The sequence below is a fragment of the Ceratosolen solmsi genome, unplaced genomic scaffold (genome assembly GCF_000503995.2).
Source record: "Ceratosolen solmsi marchali unplaced genomic scaffold, CerSol_1.0 scaffold11, whole genome shotgun sequence".
Classification (NCBI taxonomy): domain Eukaryota; kingdom Metazoa; phylum Arthropoda; class Insecta; order Hymenoptera; family Agaonidae; genus Ceratosolen; species Ceratosolen solmsi.
In genome coordinates this window covers 249,653-275,309 of record NW_011948416.1, presented here as the reverse complement: position 1 = coordinate 275,309, position 25,657 = coordinate 249,653, and the positions used below count along the sequence as shown (strand labels likewise).

Below are 25,657 nucleotides of genomic sequence, written 5' to 3'. Positions count from 1 at the left end.
GAGTTCAAATTTAAAATTTGGCACAATGATATTGTCATTGTTTATTTTTTAATAAAACTGTTACTTAGATTATTCCTACACAAATAATTTAATTTTTAATAAATAATTGTTGAAATATTTTATCCCAAAAAAATTAATTTATAATAAATGATATTATATCGGATACTATTTTATAATTTTGAAAGTAATGATAAAACCTTACTTGTAATAATTATAAATTTTACATCACATGAAATAAGATTATTTTTACATTGGGTATAAAAATTGTCTTTTATTATTTAAAAAAATGTTTTACACAATATTTTAATTTTCGATGAAACGCATATAATTTTCGTTTTCTTAAAGCTTCTTAATTTAAACAAATTTTGCAATTTAATAATAAAACTAATATTAATTTCTAGCTGTTGAATAATTTTCTGAAACAATTAAAATATTTTAAGAATTTAAAATTGCCAAATAAAAATTGATAAGTCAAATAAAATTGCCCTTGCTATTTGGAAGTTGAAAGAAAATTATAATTATAAATTTTAATATTAATTTTTATTTAAAAATCGAATCATTTTATACAAATTAGTGTTCATTATTATTAATCATCATTCTTAATATTATTAATTATTGTTATTATTAATTCTAAATTTTCATTCAAATGTAATTACAATTGCTCATAAATTATTATTATTATTATTATTATATTAAATATATATTAATTCTAGATAAATATCTTAATGTACAACGTAAAATATTAGTAATATTAATTAATAAAAAAAAACTTACTTATTAAAATGAGCCGTATCACAATAATTAAAATAAATAATTATAATCTACGAGCAATAATCTAAAATACTTCATTTACAAGAATTGTTACAGTAAGAAATTGGATCCTTTTTAATATGATATATAATATACTAAAGGATTAAGTACCCGACGCCAACGGATCAACTGTTCAGTCATAAATTATCGATCTAATAGTGAATTGCAACGTGATGTAATTATATCGCAGTGCGGTTAACGTTTCATAAAAAGCTTATATATTTAAATATTTACAAATGCAATTACTTGCTCAGTCTGGTATATTCTCATATGAGAGTGAACATAACTGAGTCCTTGTATATAACTGAGTTGCGATAAAATTTTATGCAATGTGAAATATATAACTCGAATACCTTTGGATATTTACACCTACATTCATTAGTTATAGTTGAATAATAAAAATGATTATTCGATTTACAGTTAAGAATATATTTGAAGATAAATTTTTTCATTATGTTAATGTACTAATAAATTTATACATTTGTCTTATTTGCATATTCTTTTTGGCGATACAATTATTTTTCATAAATATTGTTAATTATATTATAAGTACAATACATCGGAGGGAAAAATATTTCATAATAAATACAGAGCTTATTTATTTACTTCATAAATCTAAATAAAATAATATTAGTAGTCCATACTTTTATAATTGTACTTGTTTTTTAACAACATAGGAATATTAATATTTTTAAATATTTTGCGATTAGTATATATGTAATAGTAAATTTTAAATAAACGTGCCGCAGCAGAATAATCTTATGTATAATTTACAAATTTATGCATAAATGCAGCATTAACTTTAAAACAGCGATCACGAATAAATTAGTGGATAATTTGATTTAATTGAATACAATTTGAAGTGCGTTAAAGTACAAAATGATTTTTATAACATTTGTACAATAATTTGCATCAGTAGGTGTATCTCTTTGTACGTATAAAATTAGAATATATATCATAAAATCTGCTAAGAAACGCCATAAACGTTTATAATTGTATATATAACTATTTCCACTAAAAGGTAATAGTTTATGTATTCATTACGTTCAAAATCATTTAAATCGAGGTTCATCTTTATGTTTTCTTCTTGGATCACTAGCATCTAAGGTAACAATGACTGGTGGTGATTCTTTAGGTTTTCCAGGCTGCTTGTAGTTATAACCGGTTCTTTTCTCGTCGTCGAACCAATGTCTCGATAACGGCAGAATTTTGCAACTGAAATTGAATTATTAATAGTCCATGAAAATTTTAATCTCCGCTGTCTGTCAATGTATATATGATTTATCCCAGTATCTGTATGCACATTCATCCACTCGTATGATCTGTTAATCTCGCTTCTTAATTGCCATGCTTTTTTGGTTGACGGCATAAATAGGATATTATTCTTTTACTACTTGAATGGATGATAAAATATTTTTATTGTTTAAAGTTTCGATTCACGGATGTTCATTGATTTTTAATTGAAATAAATAAATATGCAAAAAACATACAGTATACTCGTCAAGCCTTAATTATTTATAATTTTTAAACAATCATTAATTAAAAATGCCATTATATGTTAGAGATATGATAAAAAAATACCTCTCCATGGATTTATTACCATTGTCTGAAATTTGAAAATGAAAAAGATCGTGCGATAAAGAAAAATTTTATATTGATTTAAATTCTTTTATTGTGCAGTGAAAATATTTATAAAATATTTTAAAGCAAGGAATTGAACACATACAATATGTATTTGTGTCGCGATTTACTATCGAGCCATTTGCAAAATATTAATCAATTATTTGCACTATAAAATTTGTTTAAATATCTTATAATCAACGACGACAACAACAACGACGATAAAGACAACAACAGCAATAATACAAATGTTTATTTAATTATAATTTTTAAAATATTTATTACAAAAATTTGAACAAACTATGTATAATATGATTTCATTTTTAATATTATTCTAAGATATATTAATTATTAACAGATTACAAACGATTTTATTATTTTTTCATATCTTTAGAGTGAGAGATTTGTCTGTAATATCGGTTCATTGTGTACTTGTTATTTTGTTACAAAAATTAAATCAATATAATGTTAATGAATGCGGTGCCAATTACACGTTAATTATTATATCGTTTAATTAATGATAATTTTTTATTTTTTATTTAAAATATAAGGAATAAAGCCAGTTTTTTTAATAAACTGACTCTTTAGTATGAATATTTATCTTAACGAGAATACTATATTATATTTTATATATTTATAAATATTTTCTATGTCAAAAATATTTGAAAACTGTTGAATTACGTTATAGTTTCTAAAATCAAATTAATACTTACAGAATTATAAAATATTCCCGATTCATATGTAAGTATATGCTAATATTTAGTATTTTTAATTCAATTATTTAAATTCCAAGATACGTCGATACATTTACTGAATTCTAATTAATTTAAAAAAATTAATTATTTTACATTAAAATATTATTTTATTAAATAAAACGTTTAAAATATTTAATATTATGTTTCTTTTATTATAATTTTTATTATATTTTTATTATTTTTTATTATATTTTATTAAATGTTATTATCTTTTATTAGAATTTATTATCGTTTATTATAGCATATTTACTTCATCGAAGCTCTCGCGTATAACTGCGACGAAATAAGAAATAAAAATGCAAATAAATGCATTATTTCATTAATTTTACTATTTAAATATATTTCTGAGATTGAAATTCAATTCGGAATAACGATCAATGTTTATGTTGAAATGTACAGGTTTCGTGACTATCTTATAAAAAAAAGAAAATAAATTAAAGATTCCCAACACCGTATTAAATAACGTTTTAATTAATAATAATAGAATAAATTAAGAATAGAATTTATGATAGTTAACAAATTAAAATGTATACGATCTTTATATTAATTCTATTTCAGATATTGCATAAATTTATGGTTTAGTTGTGATCCAAAATTTTTTCTAATGAGTCATTCGTAGAAATGAAAGGAACGTGCAAATTAATTTTACTTTGGTCATGCCATTACTATTTGTGAAAATATTCGATTGTAAAAATTTATTTGTACGAGTGCGTATGTGCATGCGCACGAATAAGATTATTTCATTTCTCGTGTTCACACCTGCATAGATTATGATCGAAGTAAAAGCCGGTAGAACATTCCTCGACATTACGACATTGACAGGAGCATTGGTCTGGATTCCAGTACTTTTTTTCGATGTGCTGACGACACTTATCCTCTTCATCTAATCTTTTGCAGATGCATCTACACTCATCCTTGTTGTAATACTGCTTATCAGTGCAGTCCTGTTTAACCATATTTTTATAATTAATATTTAAATCAGGTTAATGGTAACTAACTATAAATTTTAATATTACGAACATTGAATTTAACAATCAAATTTCATACATTTTTACAAAGCTTATAAGATAATTTTTATACAAGGCTTACTTTATCGTTAAAACAGTTAATTTCTATTAGATGCGTCCTCCTGAATGTAATATTAATTATTTCTATTATCATTACGTAATTACTTTAATTCAGAGTTTTGATTATGTTTCAGAAATTGAAATTTCAATGAATATACAAGGGAGATTGATAAAAAATACATTGTTTCCGAGTCTTAGCATTATTCTTTATTTTACATTATTAATAATAGTAGAGATGTAAATAGTTATATTATATATTTTACTAAAAATTACACAAGTATTTGTCATTTTTTATATAATCGATTTATATATGATTATATACATTTAATTTGCATGTGGCATATATTATTTTTAATAAATTTAATGTTTTATTTATAATTTAAATAATTTAAATTATTTAAATAAAAAATGAATATTATAAATATATCTTTCAGGCATTTTCAAAATACATTCGTGTCTAAATTTTATTCATAAATTTCATTGTATAATTATAATTCATACAGTGTGCAGATTCGTTAAACAAACAGCAAATAATTAAATATAATACCTAAAGTAATATATTAAATAAAGACACAATGGATTCTATTTATATTTAAAATATTGATTGAATCAAACCTTATAAAGCATTCGTAATTACTTTCAAAATATTATACCTTTTAGAAATTTTACATGGAAATAATGTGTGAAAAAGATAATGACCTGACGATCAAGAACATTTTTGGCATTAGTTTACAAGCTATTATAATGGTAATATTAAGTAATATTGTCAAATTATTTTTTATACTTTAAATTGGAAATAAATATGCATGGAATATGTATGCGAATAGAGAAAAGTGTCCACAAGTGTTCGAAAGTTTCTAGTAAAGCCAAATATTGAATAATTAAAAATAAAAAACAGTACTATAAATATGTCAATTAATATATCTGTATATATGTATATAATACATAGCTTTATGTATAAAATATTTGTTAAAATAACAAATTAACAGCAATCGATACATTATGCTTAATCAACAGATACTTAATAACTATATATTTTGAAAAGAATTCGTATTCAAATTTTTACTTTTGTTAGGAGTCCAAATTAAATTTTTTTTTAAATATTAATAATTACATAATTATGTAGTTATGAAATGTATAATTTACTATAAAAATAGCTCTTATAGTTTTAGGTACAGGAATATTTTTTAAGAAATGAAATTTTTATGATTACGTTCTAAATCTTAATTTGCAACTCTCATAGATAAAGATATACAATATTGAAAATATTGAAATGAATATGGAATGCAAATGTTCTTTTAATAAGATATTTCTTACATTTTCGTTTACTTTGCAACCGCAAAAGCATTCGGTATGTTCCTCTAATGGCACGATTTCCTTATACACATTGTATTGTGCTAAGTCTTCCGAAATTTTCGTCACGTGAATCTGAAATAATACGCAACAAGAGTTTGAATCAAACGTATTCTACATCTTTCATTGTGTTAATCGTTACTGAATTACGTAAATTACTTCTTAAATCTTTGTTACTTTTTATTAGCTTGTATAAATAAAAAAAATGTTTTACAACACGTACATGTATTATTGCACGCATACTACTTTTCGTTGAATCAAATTTGTAATCTATCGTCAATAGATAATAAGCTTTACGCTACCATAATTTATTATATATATTTTTTATACATTACGTTTTTATGTGCGGCCGTTGATTACTGTAGATAACTTTATAAAAGAAATACATATAGTATACAGGAATGTCGGAAGTACACGCGTATATATTCTTGATCTCGTGTAATTAATTTCTAATTAATATTCGATTCGGCGGTTTAAGGCCTTTTGAGACAATATTTATAATAATCCATTAAAATTCATTTATTAAAATTTTTTTATCAAAAATATAAAATATTGATATTATAGAAGGTCGGATGTTGCTCGATTGCTTTTCATTCGGGCTACCACGTAATTGATTGCAGAGCCGGTTAGAGGTAAGGTAAGAGTATAGGCGGGAAGTAACACCTGGTAATTATGTATCTCGGTAGCCGTGGGTTGGCAGGAGAGAAGTTCGTGATTGCAGCATCCGCCGCAGCGTTTGATGCGTATGCAGTTTGGGAAGTAAATTGCTCCTGGATCCGGATTTTCCTTTACCGGTACTACCTGCAGCTCTGGCATGCATATCGCTGGCTTTGGCTTTATCGGGCTAGATCGCTCCGCCCCGCCGAATCGATCTGTAACTGCTTTTCAAATAATATATTATCGCGGGATAATCGTTACTATTTTATCCGCGTGAGAGAAGGCTTGCCTTCTCGACCTTATTTTCGCCTCGTCCTGACTAATAATAAAGCTACTATTAGCGGCCACCGTCTTCGGTACCTTCAACACGAATCTAACTTTCTTGTAATCTAATTTTTTTATTGTTGTTATTTTGTAACACCTATATTCCTCGATGATCAAATATTTTTTACTTCCAATTATATTTTAATATTTAACTAATTCTGTTCAAATAAGAATTTCGAACAGTCAACTTTTTAAAATATTTCTATAAAATATGTTTTCATTATATTAGGCATTAAAGTATTTTAGCTTAAACATAAAAGTATTAATTAAAATATTTCTTATTTTATTTAAAGCAATTGCTTTATACTTAAATATAGTTTAGAATAAAATATTGTGAAGTATAGTATTTATATATATAAAGAATAATTTGTGCTTAATATTAGAAATTCATGGTTAACATTTTTTAGTACTTTTAAGATAAATGTAAATGAGATACATATAAAAATAAAAAACTAAAATAAAATAAAATAAGCTATTGTCTTAAATTTTAATTTGTTATCTAAATGGTATTATTTTACACTTTATTTTACACTATTATTTTAAAAATATTCGAAAATTATTACCGTTTAATGATATACTATCTATAAAAAATAAAATGTATATTTTCGAAATTATTGTAATATAAAATTTTCTTAATAATTATCATTGATCCAGTGTTAAATTTAATTTTTAAATATTAGTTTGAAAATAATTTCTTAATTAATCATTTTTTTACATTGTACATAACGAATTTGATATTATTATTTAGTAATTATCTAATAATTGTGGAGTTTGAATAATATTATATATTTTAAAAAGTATGCATTATTTAATTTTGTATTATTTCAAATTTTGGATTAAATATACTTAGTACTTTTAAGTATCTACAATAAAAAATAAAAGGTTGATATTGCAATGATCCAAAAATATTTCAAGATCATACCATTCACATTGCCCTTGATAATTGATTTTCCATTCAGGTTAGTTAACTAAATGAATAGAAATGCAGCTAATAATAATTTAAAATAAATACTTGATATTATCAACTATCATAATTCTTTGATTAAAAATTAGTAATCATAACTTAGGCATACTATTATTATTGAATTAAATAGTGAAATACATCAATTATTTACAATATCATTTTGATTTTATGTTACAGACAGGCCGATTGTATATAAATAAATACATTTGATGAATAATATTTGGAAATATTTTTATATACAAAATATCGAAATATATTTTGATATCTCGATGAACGATTATTACTTTATATAATCTAACTCATTTAATAAATTTGAATAATTAAATCTATATATATATGATTCAATTTTAAGTATTTATTAATTATTCTTTATACTTTAGTAATTTGAGGCGAAAGTATATATAACATAGTAAATAAGAAAAAATAAAGTACTTACGCCCAACCGAATAAGATAGTTCGTTTGGTGTAACTTTAATTAGTTTAAAAAATTCTTCATCCGACTGAATCATATTAATTTTCTTTGCTAATTCCAAAGACATCTGAAAACAAAATTAATAAATAATCAGTAAATTATAATGAAACCTTTAAAATTTATAATTTATATATTCAAATATGGATAAAAAAAGTTAAGCTTGCTTTTGATTTCGTATTTATTTTTCGTTACACATCAAAGTATATTGTTTATTACCATCGTACTATTTTACTAATTTTTTTATTCAATAATAATATTTGAATGTAAATATTGTACGAAATCAATATTTTATAAATATTCCACTGATTTTTTTTTTTTTTTTTTTTTTTAATAACATTTTTAATTGAACATAACGAATACTATAACTGCAATAATTAATTCATTTAAAAATAGAGTGTATTAATAAGATTAATAATAAATCGATAAATAAATAATATTAATCGATTTATTCATATGTAATAAATAACAAAATATATATGTAATTTTTTATTATACATATTTATATTTATGAATATATTTTTAAATATTCTGCAATATTATTAATAATTGATAATTGATTATTGATAATATTATTGATAATTGAATTAAAATATTAAAATATTTATCACCTATTTATACAATTGATTATATATTTTAGACAAATTCACAGAAAAGTCTATTTTATTATATTTGTTTACATTATGTTAAAAAAAATTTTCATTATATTTTTATTTTCTTAATTTATATTACGAAAATTTTATTATTTATTGTTACAGCGTTATCAACAATTAGTAATCAGCTTTTAATGAATTTTAAGGTCTATTAGACTGGCTTTTTTATAACACTTATAAACTTATAAAATGATTCGTGTATTAATAGTTGATTGATGTTTAGGATTAATTTGTATACATTTTAATATTAATGATTAATCGAATTATTATAGAATAATAAAGTTAATTGATTAATATAGTATTCAGATAGGACATATTGATGAAATTGTTTATAGTTGTCGCGTCTAATAAATATCTTATATATTTAATGTAGCAATTGAGTCATCATCTGACATACCTTATCAAAGAAGTATTATTCCTTTTATTATACTTTACACGTTATCATTTTCTATTATAATTAACAATATTTGAAATAATGACTCATAAGTGTTTGAATTTAAAAAATCGATTTGCTGAATACCCACATCCGAACTATTACGTGAAATTAAAGTTCAAATTAATGAAATGTTTATACGTTTACATAAGGCTTATTAAAACAGCAGGTAATAATTTACATTTGAATTTCAATTTAATTTTAATAATATCTATCAACATTCCTATTTGTTTTATAATTACATTAAAAATTTTATATAAAAATAATGTTTGAGATTGTAAAATTTTCTTGATACAGCATAACTTTTACAGCAGGTATGTAAATGCCAAAATATATGTCTATTTTTTCTAGAGATATAGATAGATGGTGCCTAAGAATGAACAAATATCATAATAGATACGACGAATTAACAAAATTTCATTATGAAAAATGAATTTCAAAAGTCTGACATCTAGCAAAGAAGCTACGAATGCATAACATATATCCACTTGTGCACAGATCAGCATTAAAAACTCAATTCTTTTGGCACGCAATTGATTACGAAAGAGTTGTCATCCGAATTTTCCACTTGGACTTAGATGCAAGTAAAGAAACGCGTTGCTAACGAGGATAAATTAAGTACGTTCAATGAATAATAAATAAAGGGCAAAGATTGAAAATTAAGTAACGAAAGAAAATGTACAAGTTATGTGATTGATGCAACAATGCAGGAATCTCTTGATTTTGCACTCCTGGCCATGCGTATGTATGCCAAATGTTGTTAAGTGTTTAATTGATATGCAATATCGGCGTTCGCATTACCTTTTCCGTCTGGATTCTATGCAGAGGTCTACCGTGTCCATGAAGGTCGATGTAGTAAGACAATAATGTCGAGGATATGAGACAGCGTTGATATTAAGCGTCGTACTACAAAGTCGCTTCGAGAAGGGAAAAACAATGGGTAGAAGAGTAGAATTATATTGCATGTTTTAAGCTGATCAAGACAAGAATAATAATAGTGCACAAATTCGAAAGTTGAGGAGTTGCGACTTGTTTTTTGATAAGGGAGTTGTCGTGATATAAGTGAATTGTTGACAGTTTGTAATGCTTTTGATGAATTTTATTAAAGAATGCCGTATGGTGATGGAGTTCATTTTCCTCTACTAGTTCGGTTTTTGTATCAGTTCCACGCTCTTTAGACATTTTACTGATTTGTAGAGATTATTTTATTTTATGTTATTTATTGATAAAAGACATACAGTTTTTTTTCAATAATTTTTTTTGCAACAAAAACTTGTATCTATTGTATTATAAATAGTTAAGTTTCAGGAATGCATTAAAATTAATAAAAATATTGTACATAAAAATTCTTCCTGTAAAAATTTTCAATATTCTTTTATTTGTGAATTCTGTACTATTTTTTATTTATAATATAAACAATTTATTAATACCTGCATCATATTGTAATATAATTCAGAAAGTATAATTATATTTTTAAATTATATTTTTATAAAAATTATGATTGATGTAGTTGTAAAAATCTCTTAAATATTATATGTAATATTGCATTAAAAAATATCTCAATTACGAAATTTCCTACACAAAGTTAATTTGTGTTTCATCAATTTTTCAAAAAATTATATATTTTTTTATTACTTAAATTTTAAAGTAAAAATAAAATATTTACATCGTTTACTTAATTTTCTTTTTTTTTTTAAATATAAAAATCGTACTTCATACTTGCAAGAGTAAAAGAAAAGTTTTTTTAAAAGCAAGATATATTCGATAAAAATGTAAAGTTGCTTATTAGAATACCAAAATTTATAAATAATTTATCTAACTTAATATGTGAATTATATGAATTTTACCACAAGATATATATCGTTTGATTTAAAATATTATAACTTATATAAAGTTAATTCGGCAAAATAATTATATTTTGATGACTCCAAATCCTTTGAAGAAGTCAAAGTTTAAAATTTTTAACGTTCATTTAATACACACATCTATATGTAATACTATGTGTAATTCTTTAATATATGTATACATATACATCTACATTGTAAATTAAGTATTTATTATATTGATTTTTAAGTATTTATTGTTATAATTAACAGAAAACTGTTTTGATGTACAGACAATGTGTGAAATTTTTATCACAGTAAAATAATCGAATATAGAAATGATAAGATGTGCAGTACACTACTGTATGGTTCAATTATAATATTTCTATATATTATTATATACTACGAATTCTATATTTATTAAATTATCTTTTTTATCTTTATTAATTATCTTTATTAAACTATCTTTGCGTACGATATGATGTTAGTATGTTAGTATATTAATATTTACTTTTATTAATAAAGTTTTTACAGAATATGATTATGATAAAATAAATTTATTAATTTCTACAATAATAATGTACAATTGAAATAACAAGTAAGTAAAATATGAAAATATACGAAAATAAATATTTTTGAAATAAATTTTATTCTACATATACATATATGCATGTATGTGCAAGTGCCTATGACAAGTGAAATGTTAAATGTTAAAAACCTTGAAATATAATCACAAAGACAGTATGAGAAAACAGAAGTACATCTAAGATTTTAATGTAAATGATTCTTTTGCGTGTAAGACTATTAATTAAAAAGTATTATTAGATAATGTATGGTACGAACATTGATAATACACCAATATTTTTAGAAGTTACGGAATAGTAAAACGAAAATTATCATTAAATAGTTTATTACACGATGACGAGATAAGAGCAAATTTTCCTTTTCTACTTAAACAAAGCTTTACCTTGTTTTATATCATAATGACAGATAGAGAACTTTGTGGTTATATTTTTTCTTTATAGTAAAGTATTAATGACATTTTTGTATAATTTCCAAGTATAAGCAAGAAATTTACAAAATTTATTCCACATTATATTTCGATAAAGTCGTTTTAACGTCGACGATATCAAGTAATATTTTTTTTTATTATTTTTAAATAAAAATAATTTTTAATATAATTATAAAATTATATAAATGCAATTAATAAAAATTACATTCCTTAATTAAAATAACTTTTAATTCTATAAAAACAATGTATTTAAATATATAAATTATATCTAAAAATATTAAATCGAAAAATAATGTCCATATCTAATATTTATCTCACGCAAGTGTTTAGATTAAACTACAATATCTTCATTAAAGATTATTTGTACAGTTGTTTCGAACAGAGTAAACAATGTTTTTTGATGAGAAAGAAACAGTAGAATAATCATACAAAATTTTAAGAATAAATTACAACTTTTACTATTATGCATGTATACGTTATTTTAATTTATGATTCCTAGTGTAAGCAAATATATTTTTTATTGAAGCGAATTTCATCTATTCTATTATTTTACGGGAATATATTTTTAATGGAGTTATTTCAATTTCTAATAACTGAAAGTTTAATTATCCTTATTAGTCTTCTATTAAAACAATATATATTTCTTTTCAAGGTAGTTAACTCAATCATTAATAGCACACTGCACCATAGAAATATTACTTTATATTCAATTTCACTATGTGTTTCAAATAAGATTACAAATTATGAAAAAATAATCATCCTCGAAATATTTTTTTAGGAATTTTATTTTTAAAATTTATATTTCTTATATTTTAAACTTCTTATAATTTCTATAATTATATTTATATACAATAATCTAATTGGCTAATTTCAATTCACTTGAGATCTGCTTGTATAATCCATGCTTAAGATTATTATAACTTATAGCAATTTATCACATATTGTTATTATTATTTTAATATCATTAATTAAAAATATGTTCTTTTATAAAATTATTATTTTATTTGTATTTGGTACAGAAATATATTAGTAATAATCGTAAATTAATTATATATTCAATCTAATATGTGTATATTCACACGCGTCCCTGTATAATTATAATACATAATAAAATAGGGTCAATTATAACTGAATTTAAAATCAGTAAAAATAGTATTCATACTAGTATTATTAGTAATATAAAATTTTTCGTATTAAATAATATGATTATGGTGTTTGTAAATTTAAAAATTTTAATAGTAATATTGGTAAAATTTTTTTATAAAAATTGAAATTTGTAAACTTTTTTTAAGTTTATATATTGTAGGATTCTTTTATAATTGTTTCTAATTATATCCAATGCCAATATTTATTCCAAGTAAAAAAGCATCTAGAAAGAATTTAAAAACAATATAAAAATACATGCATTATGCGTATATTATTTTATTTTATCGTTAACTTGTTCAAAAGAAAGCATTAAATTATTAGATAAAACGGATACTTCGTAAATATTAAGTCCTGTATTATAATATTTAAAGGTATTTTAAGTTTTTTTGCCAGTATAATTGAGGTATTACTAATTATTACAAATGCAGTAATTTCATTTATCTAGACAAAAATTTTCTTAAGTATTTTTGTTTAAATGAAACTCGATATTGTTTAATAGTTATCACGGGAGAGAAAATGTGAACTAGTATAAATTTTTCACAATAAAATTATCGAATACATTATTAAATTGTCATTACATATACGAATGGATAGAAAATTGTTTAAATAGAAATTCTAAGCATATATTTATTAAACTAGTAATAGTAACAATGTATGTATATTTTAGTAAAAAATTAATCGGCACGTACAAGTATTTAAGATCTATATCTCCTTCGTATTTTATCTCTGGACTGATAAATAAATAAAATCAATTTATTTTTTAGTCGCTTAATTTCACATTAAATTATTTTTTATGCCTTGATTTTGGAGACGATAATTTTATAATCAGTATTAATAATTTTTTTGTATATTTCATATATAAATATATAATTTTATTAGGTGTCATAAACAGTACTCTTCAATGCAATTTTATAAAAGAACATATATATGATTTCCCCTACGTATTTAACGCTTCAATTAAATTATTAATATTGTCCTTTTAATTACTGAAATCCCATTCTTCTTTTTAAAAACAATATGCTTTAAAGAATTTTTATGACCAAAAATATACATTTCACTACATTAATTTGTAGGTTAAATATGGTTTTAATGTTAAGTTGACAAGGACATCACATAAAAAATTATTAAAATAATTTGGCGATGAATCACAAGATAGTGCATTTCTTTTTTAGAAATATTTCTTAAGGCAGTTTGGTAGATAAAATGGAATATTCACGTTAATTACTGTTGCGAAATGCACCTTCTGATGTATTTGGAAATGCTTATACATTGAGGAGTAAAGTAAATTTATTTACCATTATGATAAACATCGATAATTATATATTTTTTTCAGATAATGGTTGTGATATTAATGAGGTTATGCCATTTCTGATACAAGATTTCTTGGAGGTAAGGTAAAAGTAGGCGTAGAGCATAATAACTTAGTTTTGTGGCTCGTATGAAAATACCAAGTCGATGTGATGCGCCAATGTTAAAACCACATCTATGTGCGTTCAAGTTTTTATAAGACAGTTGAGAAGCCATCGCGATAATAAATTGGCTAATATGGAGGAAAGCGCAAAGTGATTTTCACAGAGTCAAGTTAGACGGATGCGGTGGGGTAAAGGGAGGAGGATAAAAAGGACATACCTTGGTAATTGTGAGCAATTAAAAATAGAGAGAGAGAGAGAGAGAGAGAGAGAAAGATAGATAGAGAGAGAGAGATAGAGAGAGACAGAGATAGATAGATAGATAGATAGAGAGAGAGAGAGAGAGAAAGATAGAGAGAGAAAAACAAAGAGAGAGAGAGAGAGAGAGAGAGAGAGCGCGTGAGAGAAAGAAACAGCGCATAGAGCGTATGCCATGAAAGAATACCACGAGCTGATTATCCGGAGCTGCGGGCTCGCGCGTCTTCGAGATCGGCCCTGGAAAGACGATCTCCTGATAGTCGCTGTTGTAACGTCGGTCCCCGGCATCGGTGCATTCAAAGAGCGCAAGCGCCAGGAAGAGCAAGCAAATCATGCTGTTCGATTTGTAGGACCGGGGTACGATGGTGTTGAAAATGGGAGTATCACGTGCGCGCACAACTACACTGGCCGTATCTGGGGCCCCGTCGTAGCGAAGACCCGATAAGTCGGGGCTTGGGCCGCGGAAGTCACGCTCGCGGAATTTCTGTATGTGCGCCGTTGCCGTTGGTTGAAATCGTTCTACCGTGGCCGCGAGATGACAGCGACGTCGACTGCAAAAGCGGCGCCGCCACTCGCGCACACACCTTCGTCACTCCATTTTTACAAACTCCAACAGGTGTCAGTCTTCTCTCCCTCTTACTCGCGTCTGATTTGAAACTGACGTAGCACCGAGTCTCGACCATCGCCGTTCCTCTTTGCCTCGTTTGATTACTATTAACAACCTGAGCGTGATCGCGAGTAACGCGAGTCTACTGACGTTAGAACGCATTACCATTGCGTCTACCTATAATATGATATTGTCGACTGTTGTTATCGAGCAATTACTTCTAAGCTCCATTCTCGCGCTGCCTTTCACCTTCATTTCCTTTTCTGCGATCACGTGCAATTTCCGATCTTACAATTTCACATCTCGTACGAAAAACGCATTAATCTTCGGATTTGCCACAAGATTTAACGAAGTTTCAGTGATTAAAGATATTTTATTTTCTTAAACGTTACAGAAGCGGAATAATTATTGCCATCGCTACATTATTTTTACTTTGTTTATTCAACAATCGCTCTACGATTCTTTATATTCTTCGATCAATAAAATCGATTTAATCAAATATATTCTCTAATAAGTCAAGCATTTGAAATTTATACCAAATATTAAATAAATCGATCCATATTTTTTTTATTTTTTATTTTTTTTTTTTATATCATTAACCAAATACACAAACTAGTTGTGAATAATTATTTTATAAACTAATTTATTTAAAATTTTATAATAAATTAATAAACTAATTGTTGAATTTGGATCTAAAGTCAAACTATAAGTTTCTGTTATATAATAACTTTAATATATCATAATAATGCAAAAGCATAATACTCCAATCGAAATTTTTACTTAAGATTATTAAACTATTAACAAAATGCTGTTCAATGTATCCGCGTATTGAAATGCTTATGCAAATTTTAGTATTATTTAGTATTATTTTAGTTTATTTTTTCTCAACACTTTTAATATAACTAGAGATTCAAAATAAAAATAAATAAAAGAAAAAAATAACATCAATGTTACAGAAAAATTTAGATACAAGTTTGTAGATATAGATTTAATTATAAAGATTAAAAAAAAATAAGTATTAGTCAAAAAATAATTTTTTTTTTTTAATGTAAAGACATTCTTTATAGCGTTAGATAGAAAAATGATTGTAAAATATGCAAAAAGCCAAACAATCTGCTGGCCGATAATATGAGTATATTGATAAAAATTTATTTTTTATCATATCATAATAATTATAATTTTACTTTAATATTTATATCATATCATATATATCATTTAATATTTTTTCTGTTTATTTTTCCAAAACTTAGTCTACTTTTTTCAGCAGTAATATTCAGATTAATAAACTCATATTAAAAGGAAAAGTGACAGTTGGATTATGTTATCATGGATCGATTAAATAAGTCTACTACTAAATGTTCAGTTATCGTTAAATTTTTATAGCTGAATTTTTTTGTTTAATACGTTCGAAGAAAAGTACATTGCCAATTATATATTCATTATGCATTTATTATGCGTTTTACGCATTGCTTGAAACTTATCACGTGGAAAGCTATTACCTGATGGCGGTACCAACAGGAAATATCTTCGCCAGAAAAAAAAAGTATAATAAGGTAAAATAATAGAGAAATAAACAATAGTTATATATTGACAATTGCAATGTAAAATGAAAGAATTATATAAAAATTTTTATTTTTTATCAAATGAAATCGTTTTATCACTGCGCCAATCTATAATAAATCAGACATAAATGCACACGATCATACAATAGCTACCCCTTAATTTTTAGAAAATCTTGTCTAATTTTCATACTCAGTAATATATAGACTATTTAATAATATGGGGCTAGATGGTATTACAGGCAAGAGCCAGTGAGGTTGTATACTTAACTAAAACCAGTAATAGTATAAAAAGAATTCAAAATAGCTAACTTTGCTTTCCTATTATATATTACGTCAAGTGGTAGAAATAATCGCAATCTTATTAATAAATAGTATATTTATATAGTAGATTTATAGTATTATATAATAGATTACTACTATATAATAGATTTATATAGCAGATATATAGTAGATATGTATATAGTAGTATAATAATAAGTATTGAATACACTATAAGTATCGTCTCTCTCTCTCTCTCTCTCTTTCTCTCTCTCTCTCTCTCTCTCTCTCTCTCGCTCTTGCTCTTTCTTTTAAATTCATTTAAAACTGTTTTATAGTCATTTGTAAATGATAATAAAAATCTGAAATATATTATTTTGTCTATATGCACTTTTATTGTTAGTATAAAGTAGCTTTTCTGATATAGATATGATACGTAAATCCAATTATTTAAACCGATTTTATAAATTTAATTTAAATTTTATATGTTAATAGTTACCTCGTCAGCAATTGATCAATAAAATTCTTTATCTTGAAATTTAATTATTTATAAAAAAAAAGAAAAGTTGATTTACAAATTAGTAAAGTCTTTATAAAAAATCATATGAGCATCGGAATGTTTAACCAATATAGAAATTTGGTTATTTAAGGATAAATAAATTTTAAAAAAACGAGTAAATTATTAGTAAATTATTATTTAAAAATTTTGTTTTATATTGATTTAGAAATTCTTAAAAATTGTTTAACTTAATTGAATTCAATGTACTCAGTACAATATTTCATCAATTAAACAAGATCCTGCACGTTCATTTGATTAAAAAGAAGTGAAACGGTCTCAAGTAACTTCAATAATGACTGGCACTTTTTTTTTATAATCCGCAAATGATGACTTCTAGAAGGCCAAATAATTATAATGAAGCAAATCTTTAGCATCTTTATTTATGTGTACATATATGAATAGAAAATTTTATTTGCATCAATAATTATAATAGAAATAAATATTTTATTGAATAGTCTTGATTGAATAGTTTAAAATACTCGTATTTGAAAAATAAACATAATTATTAATATGGAGTATTAATTTAAAAATCAACCTTCAAAAATTATGACATAATGAAATATAGTTCATCACTTAATTGATAACTAACATATATTAATAATAATAAAAAAATAATATAAAATAAATAATAAATAATAAATACAATAAATAATTAATTTAGTAATATATAATAACTGAAAGTATATACAGTAATTTCTCAATTTTTATTAAAATAGATCGTTTTTCGTTTATATATTTTACTATATTATTTTACATTAAATTACCAGCGGTACGTAAAATTTATTATATAATAGTATATAAATAATATATAAAGAATACATAATAATAAGGATAATAATATATATTATATTCTCTTATAAATTATAAAATTTGGCCTATATCTTTATTAGTGATAAGTCTATTTAGTTATTTCGAAAAGAAATCCACATATTTTAATGTAATATTTTTTATCCAATTATTCTTTGTTTCTTATTTCTATAATATTAAGACATCTGAGCAAAAAATATAAAACATAAGAATATTTATTGTAGATAAAATTACTTAAAATATTGTATATAATACAATTATTTTTAATGGTTATGAATTTGTTGTTTGCATATTAGAATGTTAAGCTCTATAAAAATTTATTTCAATAAAGCAATCCTTAACAATATCAAAAACTAATTACATTCAATTCCTTTCACGCTATAGAAATATATAAATTTATAATCCTTGAATCTTCTTATATAAATGATATATTTCAATGTTTTTTGCTTTTAAAATGATATTTTATTAATAAAGATATTTTTTTAAGTCGTTTACTAATTAACAGTAAAAGTATATAAGAAAACATACTCGTGTTTGACTGTTAGATAATAGAAAATAATATTCAAATAAGAAAAGCTCTTTAGATTTCAACAAAATTTATTGAAAAAAAAAATAATATTTTTAATTGTATTAATAAAATTACACAATTCATCGATTAGATAATCCATGATGCAACGGATTAGGTAATTGGTAATTAAAATTTTAAATTAAATTTGATATCCCACATAATATATAAATATTACGATATCGACTGTTAATATTGAAGCGTCGTCATTTTATTAAAATAAATAAGTGAAATTTTCATACTCACTTTAAACTTATTTATTACTTTTTAATAAAATGTAAATAGTATCAATTCTAATGATTTTAATAATAAAACATAAATTTCAAATTTATTAATGTACTTAATAAAATTAAATCATAAAATTATATTTTTTATATAATAGTATAAAGTATGAGGAAACATTGTTTATTTAAATATATTAGTCTCATTTGTTTTGTGAAATCAAATAATTTTATATTCACTATCTTAATATAAGTTGTTCATTTATAAATTAAATTATGCATAGATATAAAATAGAGTAAAAAGAAAATATTTTAACATATGCGCTGGTAAAAAATGAAATATTCATATATAACCATATATAATAAGTACAAAATATAATCATATATAATAAGTACAGAAATATTAAAATATTTGTATGTAAAAAATGTTTGCATAACAATGTATATTAATAATTATAATAAATTTTGAATATTAAAAATCTCAAATAGTTAAATATTATACTAATTAAAATTATATTTCTAAATGTGAGAAAAACGTTTTATAAATATATTTTTACAGTTTCACAAGATCATTAGAAATTATGCCAGTATAAAGTAGATTATTTATCATTGAATTTTATTACTAATTTGAATTGATAAACAAGAAAAAATTCCATATGGATTTATGATGTAAATTAAAAAAATTTAAGATGATTTCAATTTGAATCTGAAATCATCTCTCAATCCTTACTTACATTTTTAAGAACATTTCTTTCCTTAAAATCTCGTTTTAAATCGATTTCATTTGTAATTTCAGATCGAAAAAACTTTTTAAAACGTTACATACTATGGATATATTATGGCCTATTAAACATTCACCAAGATAAGGATTGCTTTCTCTTTCACAAATGCAATGAACTATACAATAATCTGCAATAAATAGCGAAAAACTTTATAGCTAAGAATTATAAATTTTAATATAAAATTTGCAATTCTAAAGTAGCATTTATTAATAAAAATTCCATAGGAAAATGATGCTGGAGTATAAGGTTGTAACTATTGTTCAGTCTTTTGATCAATTATTGTGTAAGAAATTTCAGTTCCTAATTAATATTACATTTTTTCGATATTAAATCGACTAGTTATTATTAATATTAAAATTATTAATATTAATATTTAAATAAATAAAATTATTAATAAATTATTAATATGAAAATTTAAAAAAATTTTAATTACATTACTTACTCATATTATTTTTTTCGAATATTTATGTATATATTAGTGTAGGTAAAATAAGATGGAATTAGCATACTGGATAGTAAATACTAACATCTGCGAAGTTAAATAAAAAATATATTTACATTTTTAAAGTTATAAGAAAGATAAAAGAAATTTTATATAATTTATATATAATATTATTAATTGTTTTCTTATACTTTAAATTTTATAATTTTAATTTATGTAGCATTCATAATATATGTATCTAAAACACACAATAACGAAATGTATAAATAACTTAAAATATAAATTATTCTGTACATTATACCTTTATATAAGTATACTAAATCGTTACTTAATAATATTTCTATCTTAGGTTTTACATAAATACATAAACTCTTTAATACAAAACAATTATTTAATAAAAATATTTCACTAATTTCTCTTTCATCGTAGATTACTCAATTATATAGTTGTTTTGCAATTTTGTATATTTTTATATACTGATTTAATATAGATAAGATTATTAATACTATAATTTTATTATATATACATATTGTAAATTGTAAAACATTTTTAAAATGTTGGCTTTTAGTATGGTAACTATACAGTTCTTTGTGTAAAAAGACTAAATTTTTTATTTTATTTTTTATATTGGTTTTATAATTATATAAAATAGAAATCTTATAAATGTAATCAATCTATATATATATATGTGTGTGTGTGTGTGTATGTGTGTGCGCGGGCGCGTATGCATGTATATACAATATCGTTTATATAAATCATATAACAATAAATGTCAATGTAATTTATTAAAATTTTTAATTTACATATTATTTATTAATTTCACATTCTGCAAAAAGCTTGTGACAACTTATTTTTTTATTTTTACAGTACATTTTTAAAACACATATATAATTTATTGTATATATTTTATTATCATTATTTGAATAATAAGTATACAACATTAAAAAATGTAATATAAAATTCAATAAAAATTAGTGAGAGAAACTATTGATAAAAACAAAAATGTTTGACAAAATAGGGATTGAAGTAATCTGAGCAAGTAAGAAGATTCGAAGACTAAATAAATATTATTATATTATTATTATAAATAAATATTTACACGACTGTACTTATCTATGACTAATTAACTACCAGAGTCTACTTTAAAATTAATATTCAAATTTTACGATTACTGTAAAAGTTTTTCTCTCAGATGAAATACGTAAGACATTTCATAAATGAATTAATGAAAATTAAGAATTTTTCAATAAAACATTCTAGTGAGGTTATTAATTCGCATTGTAAATTTAGGAATGTTTTGAATAAATTTTGACAATTTTTTCAAAGTTACTCAATACGAATATAATTGATATATTCAATTATGATATAGTAAATTAAATTTTGTCTTTTAAAGATATAGACATTCATAACGTTTAAATTTACCGTAAAATAAAATTTCAGTTTGTAATTTCGTTATTGACATTGTAAATGTCAAAAATATATTTGTAATACTAATTTATTATTAAATGTAAATAATTTTATACTTATTAATTATTCATATTAATAAGAATATCGCAATAATACATTAATTTTAATAACGTTATAATTTTAGGATAGTGAAAAATGAACAATTATATTTAAGAAAAGAATATTATTTATTACTGTTTAAATAATTATTTATGTTTTCTTATTTATTACATATTATAGTTATTATAATTATTATGCATATGATAACAACCATAAAATAAAAATATCAATTTACAGCAAAATGTACAATTCTTCAAAAATAGTTTACACAAATTTTTTTACTGTACAAACAACAGAGTAGGATCTTATGTGTCGTAAAATGGGCAACTAATCTCTGTTCACTTATTTATTCTCACGTATACATATACATCGTATGTATGCACACGTATTCACTTATGCATTAACCATTGTTCGCATTTTTCAGGCTCCGCAATAATAATATACAATCATTAAAGCAAGAAAACTTACATCAAATGTAAAAAATGAAAATAGTGACATTTTTACAATTATAAAATATTAAAAGAATTCTCATAAAGACAATTGGTATAGAAAATCTTAATAATTTACAGCGAGATTCATGCTGCATGTCGGATTCAGCTCAAATCAGTTATTTTGATTGGATATCTTACAATTTTATGGATTTCATGATTTTCTTGAGATCAAGTATAATAATTAGAAAATATGAAGTTTATTTTTACAATATTCAATAGAAGCCAATAAATTCTTATAAACTATTTTTTATGATATACCTACAAAACTGCAAACTACAGAATCTAATATTATTAATATTTCACTTATTTTATTCAATTTACTTCACTGTATTATAATTGCGATACTTAGTAAAGTTAAATACAGAATTTTTAACTAAAATTTCTAAGATCTATATATAAATAATATATTATCAGAAGAAGGCCAAAGAAACTTCCATGTCAAACCTACATTAAATGAAAAATGAATGAAAAGATTTGTTAGCTTATATACAAAAGTAAATTTTGAATACTTAATATTATATTAAACAGTATTTTTTAGTAAGTTTAACAGGAAGCGCATTTGTAAATACATTATATATTTATAAAACCAAAAAACCATCAAGTTTTAGACCGTTTTCTGTTACAGTTACTTATTATTTAAACTAAACTATCACATAAATTTTAGTTAAACTATATAGATAGATCATAAATATATATTTTATATACAGGACATTAACATATACCTAACAAAAGAATTTTGACATTTAATAGTTTTTAATTTTTCTTTGTAAATTATATCCACGTATGCTTTATAATTTTAATACCCCTTTATATAAAAATAATTACATTTAAATATATTCAAAAGTTAATTTTTTTTATTTTATTTTTGCATGATTTAATCGCAATTAAGATTGCAAATAATTTTACAAAAAAAATATACACATTAAAGCATAAAAATTGATTATTTTTTGCTTGTATGTTCAACTCTTTTTTGTACAAAAAATCGCAAAAGTAATTTTTCTGGAAAGATTTGTATTAAATACTAATAAGAAATAAAGTATTAATTAATATAAAATTATCTGGATTTTGCAGTAGCAGACCATGTTTAATTACAAAATAAAAAGTTAGGTTAAATTCTCGATATTATGATTTATATTCAAAGATATTAGACAGTTATATTATTTTGTTTTCAATTACTCATTGTATCTTAGTAAGGCTTTTTCGATGTCCTACATTTTTGTTTTTCTGTTATTACCAAAGTGAAAAGTATTTTGCTCACTTTTATTTAGCATATCCCTGATAGATCATCAGCCACAACGACTAGTTTCAAAAAGATTGAATAATAAATAGTATAGGTGTCTCAACATTATCTACAAAATCTTACTTAACATTACAACCAATTACTTAAAATACATATTTCAAATATTTCAAAACTTTTCGATGTTTTATCTCACTCTTGATTTATAAATTAATAGTGTTCACAGTTTATTTAACTACTATATATTATTTGATTTGTAAATATTGCAATTATTTCATCATATGGGTACATTAATACTGTCTATTAATCAATCTTTTCAAATAAAATATCTATATCTAATTAAACATAGATATTATATTTTACAATCATTTGTATAACTTCGCTATATTTTTCTAACTATATACATGAATATATGTAATAATATATAAGATGTTATAACCCATATCATAAGGAATTCTTAAAAATTTTGTAATCTTTACGATATGCATTTTAACAATCGTTATATATGGATTGATATATATGTATATGGATAATAACATGTACATGATTCATTGGAAAATTTTTTTGTCATGTTTGATGCATCAGATCATACTTTACAAATACCGTGCAATTAAGCACAGTCATAATAAGAGGTATTTTTCCAATATCGATAAGAAAGAATTAAAATTATAAGCAGATTAATTAAATGTTCATTTACTATACAATCTACTCAAATAAATACAGGACTATTACAATTTTGCGTTTGTTTACACATTCTTTCTATTTTATCAATGCTTTTCAGTCATTTTTATAATTATTATTTGATTTTAAACAAAGTAGCATTCATTAATTATAATTTGATTATTAAAAATAAAAAATTAAACTTAAACGGAAGTAGATAGAAAGTAGATTTATGTTCAATAAATAAAGCAATCGAGTTAACTATATAATAATGAAAGTTATGACGATATATACACTTATAGCACGTCATTATGAGATATATAGCACTTATACTTTAACTTTTTTTTTTAATCATATATAGTTAATAATAAATTATGTGCAATTCACATTCAAATTATTAATGATAAAAGAGAATAATTTACGATTATATTTATTTTACAGAATTTTACTTATTGCCCTTTAAAGCAAGCGAAAGACTGCCATTTTTATTTACGCTGTGTAATCATAATATAATTGAATTTTTGCTTTAGGTTTCTAAATTTAAATGCTATAATAACAATACATTAGACGAGCGATTTATGTCAAATTTTGAAAGTTTGAATGAATATTATGTCAAATACTAATATAAATTCTGTTGCATAAATATACAATTCTTAATCGTGTTTTCTAATAAGTTGTATGTATATATTTATGTATTATACCAAATTATTGAACTTGAAAAGGGCTTGAATAAATTATCTACAATTTAGTGAATATGAGTATTAATCAAGAACATTATAAAACGATTTTACAACTTAATGGTAATAAAATTATATTTCATTGATAATGTTTCGAAAAAATTTTATTTTAACGAATTTATTTTGAAATATTTATATTATTATGTATGATGAAAGATAATACATTTATTATGATTTGAAAAATTCAATAATATAATTGTAGTTAATATTCATTCATAAATTATGTTATCATTTAGAATATTTACTTTCAATTGGAGGTTGAAATTTTTTGAATAATTATAGCTCAAAAAACAATGAGATGTAACATTACATATGATTATAAAATTAATGTCCCATTGAGAATAGAAAGAAAACATTAGTTTATGTTTAAAATTGTCAAATTATAATTCACAACATCAGCAGTTATATTTACAATTATTTGCTGCTTCATAATAAATAATTTAAAAAATGAAAATAATCTAGTTCAGCAG

General features: G+C 22.9%; 1 protein-coding gene across 1 annotated transcript; it reads right to left on the bottom strand.

Moving 5' to 3' along the window:
- Window positions 1–1,723: 1,723 nt before the first annotated feature.
- On the bottom strand, window positions 1,724–8,089 carry Pvf1 (PDGF- and VEGF-related factor 1). Its single transcript, XM_011495605.1, has 5 exons — window positions 7,987–8,089; window positions 6,269–6,483; window positions 5,570–5,680; window positions 3,945–4,129; window positions 1,724–2,025 (listed from the first exon to the last, which is right to left on the bottom strand). Exons 1-5 carry the CDS (start codon window positions 8,087–8,089, stop codon window positions 1,863–1,865), a joined length of 777 nt encoding a protein of 258 aa, XP_011493907.1. The 3' UTR covers window positions 1,724–1,862.
- Window positions 8,090–25,657: the final 17,568 nt, after the last annotated feature.

What these genes read in the sequence shown, in the direction of transcription:
- Pvf1 (XM_011495605.1), bottom strand. Translation starts at nt 8,089, where the DNA reads ATGTCTTTGGAATTAGCAAAGAAAATTAATATGATTCAGTCGGATGAA. An exon ending in CCGAGATACATAATTACCAG is followed by an intron (nt 5,681 to 6,268) that starts GTGTTACTTCCC and finishes GTATTATTTCAG; the next exon opens with ATTCACGTGACGAAAATTTC. An exon ending in GTTGCAAAGTAAACGAAAAT is followed by an intron (nt 4,130 to 5,569) that starts GTAAGAAATATC and finishes ATGGTTAAACAG; the next exon opens with GACTGCACTGATAAGCAGTA.